Source organism: Hyla sarda, chromosome 5 (assembly GCF_029499605.1).
Source record: "Hyla sarda isolate aHylSar1 chromosome 5, aHylSar1.hap1, whole genome shotgun sequence".
Classification (NCBI taxonomy): domain Eukaryota; kingdom Metazoa; phylum Chordata; class Amphibia; order Anura; family Hylidae; genus Hyla; species Hyla sarda.
In genome coordinates, this window is record NC_079193.1 from 122,358,995 (window position 1) to 122,371,552 (window position 12,558).

General features: G+C 43.6%; 1 protein-coding gene across 8 annotated transcripts in view; it reads left to right on the forward strand.

The window, feature by feature from the left end:
* TRIP13 (thyroid hormone receptor interactor 13) overlaps positions 1-12,558 on the forward strand; it is a 339,103-nt gene that overhangs the window by 230,505 nt on the left and 96,040 nt on the right. For all 8 annotated transcript variants that reach the window (XM_056520206.1, XM_056520208.1, XM_056520207.1 and 5 more), the window contains 2 exons: positions 5,701-5,787; positions 7,641-7,747. In XM_056520206.1, the coding sequence (XP_056376181.1) occupies positions 5,701-5,787; positions 7,641-7,747 (194 nt within the window). The remainder of the gene's footprint in view (positions 1-5,700; positions 5,788-7,640; positions 7,748-12,558) is intronic.

Here is a 12,558-nt window from a genome sequence, read left to right on the forward strand (position 1 = left end):
CTCACCCAGACGGCGCAGAGGAGACAGACAACCATCCCCAGACTGATCTTGGAGGTGCTGGATATTTGAGTGACTCTGCGACGAGCATTGACATGCTTTCATTGACCAGGTCGCTCTAATGCATATTATGTCTGATGTGGTCTCCAAATGTGGTTGTCTGGCGAATAGTAATTATTTCTCTGGATGATGATTTTCTACATCAACCCCCCCCCCTCTCCTTACCCTTCTCCCTCATTTTCCTACCAGTTACCCGTATGTGTCTACCGTCTCCCTCCCTTCCTCCCCCCCCCCCTAACCCACCTACCTCCCCCACCCCCCTCCCTCGTGTTCACTCTATTCCTTTCTCCTTTATTTCACCCGGCTCATATACGTGTCTCACTGTAATATCTACTTGTACCGAGGGCAGTGGGTAGCTGCTTTACCTAGCAGCCAGATGGGGCCGTGGGAGGGGAGATGCTTGAATGGAAGTCGCTTCTCATTCTCTTACCGCTTATATATCATATAATGTTTGAACCTGCACCGCCTGAAAAAAGGGAGTCCATTACCCTATTGGAATGTGCCCTACTTGCCCGGGTGGCACACTCAGGGTTTATTTTTTCCTCTATAGTACCTATGATTGTTATGTTATGCGTTATTTATACTGTTTTGTTACTGTTTTTTTCACATGTATCTCGCCCATGGCATACAAGATATGAAGTCCGGGAGGTCCGCTCCAATGCTGCTGCACCTGATATATGCGCCCACCACATACTCCAGTTATTCTACGCCTGCAATCCGATCGACTTATTTAAAGTACCATGATTACACTCATCTCATGGAACGTCAAGGGTCTTCGTTCCCCCCACAAACGAAGGCTCTTGCTACGTTATCTCAAAAAACACCGCCCTGACATAGTCATGTTACAAGAGACTCACTTATCTCAGCAAGACTTTTTCAGGATGCAGCAGCAGTGGGTCGGACAAGTTTATGGATCTCCTGCAATTGAAGGCAAGGCTGGGGTGCTCACTTTAATGCATAAATCTTTCACTCATACACTACTCTCTCAGACTGCCGACGAGGAGGGTAGGCTCTCCCACCTACAGATTGACCATAATGGGGAGGTTTATAGTCTGTATAATGTTTATGCTCCTAATGGGGAAAATAAGACATTTTTTGAGGGTCTTCGAGATATGATGTTGACTGATGACACACCTCATAGGATATTGGGGGGGGATTTGAACACGGTTCTAGATCCCCTGACAGATAGAAAGGGTCGCTCCCAGATACAATGAACCCCTAGACAACGTGACTGTGTGCTACCCGACTTCCTGATAAGCCTAGCCCTGACTGACGCCTGGCGACTTTCCCACCCGGACGATAGGGAATTTACACACTATTCGTGCGTCCACCAGTCCTGGTCCCGAATAGATTATATCCTAATAGACCGACGACTAAGCAAACGCATTGATAAGGTGACCATTAGTGACTTAGTGATTTCTGACCATGCCCCGGTGATCCTTTCCCTACTTCCCACATATCCGAAGGGCACTGATATCCTCTGGCGCTTCCCAACATTTATGTCTAAAGATGAATCCTTTATAGAACTTCTTCAGGCATGGTGGCTAGAGTTTGCAAACGATAACAGGTCCCACCGCTCTAACGCAGGGCTATATTGGGAAACTGGAAAATCAGTACTGGGTTGGAGATTAATAGCTCATTTCTCGACCCTTAAACGTACTGCTTCCACCAAATTTACCGAGGCTAGCGCTGATCTACAACGTGCCTATGCCGGATACCTACGTACCCCTACGGATGCAAACAGAGAGGATTGGCTCAAAGCCCGTACACAATTCGAACTATGGCTGGATAGGAAGGAACGATTTCATCGCTCCCATTTTGAAGCGGATTTATTCCGCCATGGTAACAAAGCAGGCCGCCTGATGGCCAGGCTAGCAAGAGGTCGCCTTGGACTGTCCCTTCCAACTAAATTGAAGGATGGAATGGGTATGCTTCAAAGTGACCCTCACCAAATTAACAAAATTTTCGCACAATTCTATAAGGACCTTTATGAGGACTCACCCTCTGACCCTTCCTCAGGTAGGACGTTCCTAGATTCTTTGGAGCTTCCGCGCTTGGTAGAGAGTCAGAGGGAACTCCTTAATGCACAGGTTACGGAGGAGGAAATTCAGTACACCATAAAATCCCTACAAAACGGTAAAGCCCCGGGACCTGACGGATATACAGGGGAGTTCTACAAAGCACTCCTGCCACAGGTCTCTCCGATCCTAAAAGATCTGTTTAATGAATTCATATCCACGGGCCAGATTTCTAAAGAGGCATCGGTTGCCTATCTCAAAGTTCTACCCAAACCAGGGAAAGACCTGTCTGACCCCGGATCATACAGGCCGATATCTTTAATAAACCAGGACATCAAGATCTTGTCCAAAATAATGGCGGACAGGCTATCTAGACTAATGCCAGAATTAGTGGGAACGCACCAAGTGGGGTTTATACGGAGGCGCTCGGCGACCATGAATATCCGAACGGTTTTAGCAGTTTTGGATCGTGTCCAACACCACCCACAAGTGGGCGAACAACCATCCTTGCTTTCCCTAGATGCTGAGAAAGCATTTGACAATGTGCAATGGAACTGGTTGTGGCTGGTGCTTGATAAGTTCGGTATTCATGGTCGATTCAGAGACTTTCTACATGGGGTATATAGTTCACCTGTCGCAAGAGTATACACACCAGGTATCCTCTCCCAACCCATCCGTCTCTATAGGGGGACACGCCAAGGATGCCCACTTTCCCCATTACTCTTTGACTTGGCTCTAGAACCCCTGGCCAAACATCTACTCGATTCGGCTGTTTTCACGGGCATACGGGTGGGGGCGTCCGCGATCAAACTTACCATGTTTGCGGATGACATCCTCTTGTTTCTCGACAAACCAGCTGTGTCTTTGCCTACCGTGCTGACCTCGCTGCAAATGTTCGGTGAATTTTCTGGTTACAAAATTAACGTAGATAAATCCGAACTGCTGCCGGTGGGAGCTTCTCCACCTCGCTGGTTGCCGGACGTAGCGAGCCTAGGGATACGTCTAGCCTCAAGTTCTATAACTTACCTAGGCATTAAAATAGGACGCACCCCTGACTCCTTGTACCGTCTTAATTATCCCCCCTTGATATTGAAGATACAAACAGAACTGAAAAAGTGGGCAGGAATACCTCTCACATTCATGGGCAGATGTCATTTGATAAAAATGGTTAGTTTTGCGCGCCTCTTGTACCCCTTGCAGACCCTCCCCTTATTATTACGACACATGGACATACGCTCCCTGCAATCAGCCTTTACCAAATTTATTTGGGGTGGGAAACGTCCACGCATAGCGCTTCAAAAATTGACCATACCAAAGAAAGAGGGAGGCCTTAATTTCCCAAATATTAGGGGTTACAATTTAGCATGTCTCTTCCGCTTTGTGGTGGACTGGCTCCACGGTACCTCTTTCCATGTCAACTTTGGCCTGGAAAGTGACTTAGCAGCCCCATGGAGTCTGGCAGCGCTGCTACATACGCCGTTTTCCAGCAGACTGCCCCCGTTGATCAAGCACTCCTCCTTGTTTAGGGATACCATCGTGACATGGAAAGTGACCCGTAAGCTGTACCGTCTTCCCTATTTAGTATCGAAATACCTTCCTCTTGCTGGCCTGCCTGAACTTCCGGACGGCATCACGGCAAGGACTCTAACTATATGGTCAGATCATGGCATCCGTACAGCTAACGATCTGATGAACGTACAGGAGCATACCTGGCTCACACCTGAGCAACTAGCGGATAAATTTCACTTACCGACGTCTCACATTTATTCTCTCAATCAAATCTACTCCTTCCTAAAACACCGATTGCGCGATCTGTCCAGAAAGGCGAACACGCATCCCATGGACGACCTCATAGGTTCGGGCCAACGCAGCCTGTCGATCTCGGACCTTTATCCAGCATTTAGACAAGCCCTCCTGAAAACAGACCCTTCTTCTCTGTTTGCGTCCTGGGGAAAGTGGATCCTTGATGACAATATCTCAGATAGTATTCTGAAGGGATGGCAAAAACTACTCACATGTGTAATCAATGAGCGCTGGAGAGAGACTTATTTTAAATTGGCACACAGAGCTATCTATGGATTCAATATCCTCCCTTCCCCAGACTTCCCCGACAGAATAACGGCCTGCCCTAAATGTGCATCACCGCTTACTGACCTTTGGCATGGTGTGTGGGCGTGTGGTTCTACTCAGGAATATTGGGCGATGATTCAGAGTTATCTTAGAGACACTTGGAACTTGACCTTACCCCTTCAACCTCAGGTTTTCCTCTTTCACCAACTGAGACCCCCTGAAATTTCCCAGACAGAGCACTCGAAGGTACCCTCACTGATTCATGTCATCTTACTGGTAGCCTTACGCTGCCTTTTCACTGCATGGTTGTCTAACTCTATTCCCACGTTGTCAATGGTAATCCAGCAAATGAAACTGTTCTGTAATGTAGATCGGCTTGACACGGAACGACACAAAAACACTAAGACTCAGAAATTTTTTGACAAATGGGAACATTTTATTATTAACCATTATGCGACCCCTGAAATAGCAGACATAGTCCAACCCTTCAGCCTCACAGAGTGGTACTGTGTACAATCTATGGGGGATACCTTGGGTACCCTACGCCTGCCTCATTCATAAATGGGACCACAAATACTCCACGACTCGGCATGTCAAATCCCCTTGCTCCCCCCACCCCCCTCCCAGACTTCAATCTTGACTTAACAACGATTTAGTTTGTAACGGGCGAGATATCTAATGTTACTCTGTCTAAACTGAGTTAATGACTTTACGATCCTGCAAGACATCGCAAGTTTTTATATTGTTGTTGTTTGTTGAAAATATCAATAAAATATGTTTAAAAAAAAAAAAATAATTGATCTTCTGGCTCTTCCATTATGTTTGGTGGCTTATAGCAAACCCCTATCAGATTTATTTTTTATTTTTATCTGCATATATTTATACCCATAATGACTCCACATTATCGTTTCCCTCCCAAATATCCTCCAGCTCTGCGGCCTTCAAATTGGACTTTACATAGACAGACTCCTCCCCCTTTCTGTTTTTTCCGATCCTTCCTGAATAGACTATATTCCTGTTTGTTGACCGCCCAGTCACAGCTATCGTCCAACCAAGTCTCTGTTATACCTACTATGTCATAATCCTCCTTAGAAACTTTCAACTCCAGTTTGTCAGTTTTATTGGACAGACTTCTGGCATTAGTCAACATGCACTTCAATGGTGTATGTTTTTTTTTTTCCTATGCCTATCCCTATTAACTATTCTAACCCCTCAGTCCGCTCCACCCCCAGGTACAAAATTAAGTCGTCGTCCCCCCCCCCCCCTCTATCTACACTATCTTCCCCCTCTATGTTGATTATAACGGGATTCTGCATGCAAGATCACGGGGGTCCCCAGCGGCGGGACCCCCGTGATCAGGCATCTTATCGCCTATCCTTTGGATAGGGGATAAGAGGTCTTCGTGCCTAGTACCCCTATAATGCCCATACATAGCGCAGCTTATTAAGCTAGCTGATCCTCTTTAATGCATGTAAAATGAGCTGTAACCATAAATGAATACTAAAGTTACTTTGCATATTTTAAGACATATATATATTTGTTTCTATGTTCTCAGAGTGGCAAGTTAGTAACAAAGATGTTTCAGAAGATTCACGAACTAATAGATGACAAGGATGCATTAGTGTTTGTGCTGATAGATGAGGTAAGTACATTTTCAGTATGTTTTTTTTTAATTTAGGAACTCTTGTATGGAGTGACACTAAGACCCCCCCATTCTTTAAATTGGTTTATGTCCTCATCATTTTTGCTGTAATTCCCCTTGAGGTTATGTTCACACATGCAGATTTGCTTTAGATTTGTGGTGTACTTTGCCTTCCCTATTGAAGTAGAGCAGTCAAAATGTGCATCAAATCTGCTGCATATTTGCATGTGTAAACATAGGAGTTTTTCGTGCCTCAACTTTTTAATGTTATTTGACCCCAGCACAGTTAAAACAACAAAGAGACTATACGGCCTACCCCACACCCCTTTCTTTAATATAAACAAGGTAGGTGATGGGTTTGGTTCTCATAATTGTTTCTTTTGTTTTTGGAAAAAAAAAATTGTATAACCTGTATTTGGTTCTTTTTAAGGGGTATTCAAGGGAGCATTTTTCTTTTATGCGTAATTATGGTCAGACTGCTGGAAAATAGGGGGAAAAAAACACCTATGCTCACCTTTCTTGTGATTGAATGAGCGGGCAATTCCCTTTGCCAACAGTGAGTGGCAGCATTAGAGAAAGCAAAAAAGCAAGTATAGGGTTTTTCTTGTCTTTTTGTTTTAGTTTTTTTTGTACTTTTCCCCCACTTGAACATAATTATGCATGAAAAATACTTTTTAGAATACCTGTTGATGTAAATAAAATACACACACACACATATATATATATATATATATATATATATTATATATGTGTGTGTGTGTTTTATTTATATATATAAAATATATTCCAGCAGAACTTTATATAAATCTGCTCAGCTCCTTCTGCTCTTTAATATGAAACTAGCAAATCAGACTACATGTTCTATGTGATAGTGTCCCTTAAAAATAAAAAAATAAAATGATGTATGTTTATTTGTTATATAGCGGCAGAACAAACCTTTTCTATGCAGAAAATTTTTTTGGATTGGCCAGCTGGGAGTTGAGCGTAATCTCAAAGACTTGTATCTCCTGATCACAGCGGGTCTCTGGAGTTAGTTCTGATATGAATGAGCATTGCTGCATTTTTTAAAACTGTCAAGTATTTTCAATGCAGAATCCACTGAAAAATCCACATTTCTAGCATGTCTCACTTAAAATAAAAATGTGAAAGGCACAATATATATTTTTTTTTTGTATGGGAAAACAAAATACCAACCATAATATGGATAACATAACAAAATAAAAAGTAATAGTTGTGAAACCCCCATGTAATTGAAAATCCCTGTACTAAACTTGTTAGCTAGTCCTAGAAGGAAACTGTGCAATTTGTTGGCAATGTCATTATTCAAATAAGAACCAATTATGTGCCGTATATGTTAGCTGATGTTCATTACATGCACATTGCCACTCCATTCAAAGTCTATGGGACTGACGAAGAAAGCCTTAACACTGTACCTGGCTATTTTTGTCATTCGCATAGAAGTTGTATGGAATGACACTAGGACCCCCCCATTCTTTAAATTTGTTTATACTGCCTACCCCACACCCCCACAGCTGCTGCTAAGTCTTCCAGTACATGCAGAAGCTGCCTAACCAACCCAGTAATTGGGAAGAAAACACCATCAGAATAAGGATCAGAAAACTTAACAGTTTCATCGACAGGAAAGGTAAGTATAGCCACTTTGTTGTTTTTATTCTGTGCTAGAAGTAAACTAGGCAGTATGAGACCTAAAACTACAGCTGTTGGGTTCAACGGGTAGTAGGATGTGAGGGGTGCACTATTTCTGCTGAAATTATAATGTAAAAAAAAAACTGCCTAGCTACATTTCACATAATTTATCATTTGAAAAAATAAATATATTCATCATATTTTAGGTTGAAAGCCTTACTGCAGCACGAAGTGCATCTAGTGCAGGCACTGAACCTTCCGATGCTATTCGTGTAGTGAATGCTGTTCTCACTCAGATAGACCACATAAGAAGGTATGTATTTTTCTATTTAAAACATTTAATTATCCTTTATAATTTATTTAAAAAAAAATAACTTAATGTCTCGTTCGTTTTATTGGGACACACATGACCATGGGTATATGCTGCTGCCACTTGCAGGTGCTGACATTAAGTGAATAAAGGAAGTGACTTCTCCTGAGCAGGACCTGGTAGCTCCACACCAGTTTCTTCCTTTTAAAATTTTTTTTTAGCTAGTTAGATTTTTTCTTTCTTTATATTTTTTCTTTCTTTATAGATTCAGGGTGTAGTCGGGTAATATAGACCTACTCCGATACCTTTCCTATATGACCAAGGCACAGTCCATGATTGAGTGAGCTGTTCGCAGTCTTCACCGGCTGCTACCGTGATGGTCGATGCTGTCTGTTCGCCCTTGAGGACCAAGTTCTGCCACCTCACCCTTGCGCCACATAGCAGATAAGTGGCAGGTTAGGCCTGAACTGTAAGAAGAAAGAAGGCAGAAGAGTATGGACTCTACCCCCCCCCCCCCCCCCCCACACACACACACACACACAGACTTTCCTTCATTCACTAGTTCCCTCATCACTCTGGAGTGTCTCTTGCTGTCCCTGCTTCCACCAGCATGTCCCGGTTTCACCAACATTCTAAGTACTCCTTCCCCTGTGTTGTGTGGCTCAGGTCCTGACCCTCTGTCACATGATCTAAGAACACAAGTAAAGCCCAGTCACATTATCTTCTTCACCTTGCAAAGGTGTTCCTCACTTCTTCAGGAACTTCTCACGTTACTCGCTCCCGGGCTGTGCTACACATCCTCTGCTACATGTCTACATGGTTAACTACACAACCAGTCACTTAACCTGCCCTCAAGTGATATACTTGTGTGTCTCTCACTCCCTAGCCCTCAGCCTGTGTGACTGATGTGATGCTGGAACAGTCGCATTGCCTTCTCCTGAAGGTGTTTGTGTAGCTTCTTTTGTGCCCTCAACTGCATGTGTTTTCAATACGACGCAAGACCTTTCACTTTACTTGTTTCCAGTGTATCGGTTTTACTCTCATCTTATCCTGGGGCTACATGTATAGCAGCTATAGTACCATTCTCCTCACATTGCCTACTTCCTGACCATGTAATTTTGTTTTTCAGATCTTCGGCCTCTGCTTTCATATTTAAGAGCCATTTACATACCAGCTCTCTCAGCCAGTGTTCTTAGGTCTTTTTGTTTATAGTCCTCTGCAGAATGGTGTACCTGCCACTTTACAGTACAAGTCTCATTGGGTTTCTCAGACTCTTCTACATTGTGTCACTGGCAGTCTTGTAGTAAGGATTGGGTTATGTGCTGGTCCTCTGCTTCATATACTGATTTGTGAAAGGTTTTAGCCACTACTCCTAATACTGATTGTTGTTCTTCCTCTTTTGTCAGAAGAGGATGTCCCTGATTCTTTGATGAACTAGCCACATTACCTCTTCACAGGTGCTGTTTTGTGTAGTATTTTGAAGGTTAACAGTATGACCATACGTCTTTTCAGGTTATGGGTACTGACTTCACAGTCAAAAAGTCTATTCTACTTCCTGGTTTACAGGAGTTTTGCTACCTTGCTCTCTCGGTCAGTGGGGGCATGCTATTAAGTTGCTACTCTGCTTTGCCACTTGGTTTATTGACTTTATCAGTAAAACAGCCTCTGACTTCCTGGAAAGGTACAGTATTGTATGATGCGCCTCCGCCATGTTGTTCCTGGTGTCTTCACAATCTTCCCTTAGCTAATGGCTGAGATTTTTGTGCACTTATGTTCCCCTCTGGTAGCCCTCTGTTGCCCTGTGCTCTATTGGGCATGGATCACTATAACTTTTGGAATCCGCTATTCCAACTTCATTGGTATGTCACGATGGTGGTCAGTGACCCCTTGTTCTTTCTTCATTCTGGTTGTCACATTTGTCTGTTTTTCAGGAGGGATCAAACACCCTATAGCTTCTCTCCCCCACCCCCCCCCTCCCAGGGGCCCATCTGCCATTTGTGTCCCTACTGTCCTTTCCTTTTTTTGGTCAGTTAAGCCTACCTCTCTTTGGCTTGTAGTTCTTCCTTCCAGCCACCCAGACCAAGATCGAGGTTAGGAAACAGTTTTAATCCAGTTTCTGCTTTTATTCTTGAGCTGATCTTCCTCCATTTGCTTGGATGCCTTGCATTTATGCACCTCTTGTGTAGCTTTCCATCTGACATCCAACTGGATGGCATGAACTTCTTGTGTTCATGATGCCAGGGAGTAGTTTAACTGCTTCACCAGCGAAGGTAGGCTGCTGGATCCTGGGCTAGGCACGGGGTCAAACGGCAGCTTTACTAAGTCAGACAGGTGTAACAGTCTATACAGCTTGGCTAGGCCCAAGGAGGTGACCAGTGACTTCAGAGACCACAGGGCTTGCTGGGACGTATAGTGGATTGGACAATTTGATGCAGGGCCACGCTGACTTGATACAGATTACTTGACTGAGGCTGACTATGACAGACTTCACCCCGTTTGTAGTTTACCAGGCTTTGACTTGGACCTGGGGGGTAGTGGACTTGTGGATCTGTGGCTGCGTGCTAGACTTTAGACCTCTCTAGGACATCAGATACTCACAGGACTTGACCTTGCTGCATCTCAGATAAGCAGGAACTAAGGGATTGGAAACTCCACCCAGGGTTTTTATGGGGGAGAGAGTGAGGGGTCCCATAGGTCACCCTGTAGGTCACATGGTCACTGGTATCTTCCCTGGTCACAATCACATGACAATAACTCTTAAAGGTATATAACATTTTATGTACAATGCATTACATAACATAGGCACTTGCAGGGATATATATAGGACATAGGTGAAAGGGGGCCCAGTGGTCACAGAATGGAGTCTGCCGGACAGGGCAGCTAGGGTACAGGGGTGCAACTCCTGTACTGGGCCTCCACATACATATCATTTTTATGTGTCTAGGACCTATATATCCCTTAGCAAAAAGCAAGTGAGATACATATAAAGGCTATTTGTCTTTCCTTCTGAGGGAGCGTGTCCATCTCTCTCCCTCACTGTGATGACTCATCTGCTCTAAGTCTGGGGAGCAGCCTGGCAGTCTGCAAATCACTCCACAATAGTTTTTATTTATACATTTTCTATCTGTTCCTAGTAAAGCTGGATGCTAATCAACATAGCTGTCACTGTGTGTGTCATTCAGCTTTAATAGACTCCTGAATGTCTGATCAGCTTCTTTGAGAAAGAAGAGGGTAGAAGGCGCTCCATCTGTAAAACCTTTCGGTTAGGAGAGGTGGGGGATGCGCACCAACCACAGCCGTTTACCAGATGGAGTTGTGTGAAATCACACACAACAATGTTTAGCGGAAGGGGGTATAAACCATATCGTCCGCAGCCTTCCTGGAAGTCGAATGGACCAAGGAGTGACCGAAAGTACAGGACTAGTGTAGGCGCTTGGACGATAAAATGCAGGAGTGCAGCAGGTAAAATAACCAGGTAGATTTATTCGGCAGTGATGCAATGCGTTTCGCTGTGCATGCGAAGCTTCATCAGGCATGTCAGGTAGGGCAATCACACAGGTTATATAGCTGTAGGGATTAACCCTTTTACAATACTCACAATACAATAAAAAATTATAAAAACATGTAGTACACAAGTATGAATAGCAAAAACAACAAAATAAACTATATATCAAAAGATAACAGATTATAATAATTTATTACAATACAAAATACTCTATTGTCGAATGAAACCACATTAGTGTCAATGAATCCCCCAAATCATGTTACGGATAAACCTATGCACCGTCCTATATTGTTGGGTAAAACCGCATACAAAAATTTTTATATTAGCGTGCAAAAACGCACTCATCATATGAATGCACTAGATTAACGGGGATTTTCTATGGATTTATTAAAACCATAGGGGGTCAAAGTACTGAGCTTATGAATCCAAAAGGATTCACGATTTATTAATTTTTGGAATCTGTTTGGAATTTCTGATGAAATAGATTCAAGTATAGTTAATTTTATTGTTTCAATATTTCTCTGATGCATATCATTAAAGTGTCTCGATAAACTATGTAACATGTAACCATGTGAAATATTCCATCTATGTTTATTCATTCTAGCACGAATGGTTTAGACCGTCCGGCCTACATACTGTAAATTGCAGCTACAAGAAATAAGATATATAGCAAAGTTGGTATCGCAATTGAGTTTTCCTTTCTCTATAAAAGTATTTGGGTTTGAAAAGATTTAAAGGACAACTGTAGTGGTCAAAAATCCCTGCCCAAATGTTCCCCAAACAAAAGTTATACAATTCAGTCAATTAGTCCTATTTACCTATATGCAGCCGTTTCTGATATATTAGAGTTGCCAGCATAGCCCAGTAGTCCTGCGTCCGTCCCCTATTCATTACATTGCAGCCGCCATCTTGGGGACGGAGATCTCTTCCTCCCAGCAGTGTTTGTGCTCCCCCTAGCCTCCGTCGGGTCCTCCCTGCTTATGCATATGCATGAGTGGGTGCTTTCTGAGGCAGCCATAGGCTCATCCTCAGAAACGCCCCTATCTGTAAGATTCAAGCAGGGGGAGAATGAGGACATCCACAGCTCCTCCCCCCTCCCCTGCTCTGTCTACATAGGACCTCACTTATCACGGGGAGGTTTCAAGTTTTCATGGGGGAAAACACAGAGCAAACCACAGAGCAGGGAGGGGGGAGGGGAGGACGTGTGTGTGAAGGAGACATATTACACTGCAGGGGCTGGTGGTGTATAGACTACAGGGAATAAATATCATACTGATTCTGTGTGTGAGAGGGGGGGAGAGGGACTACT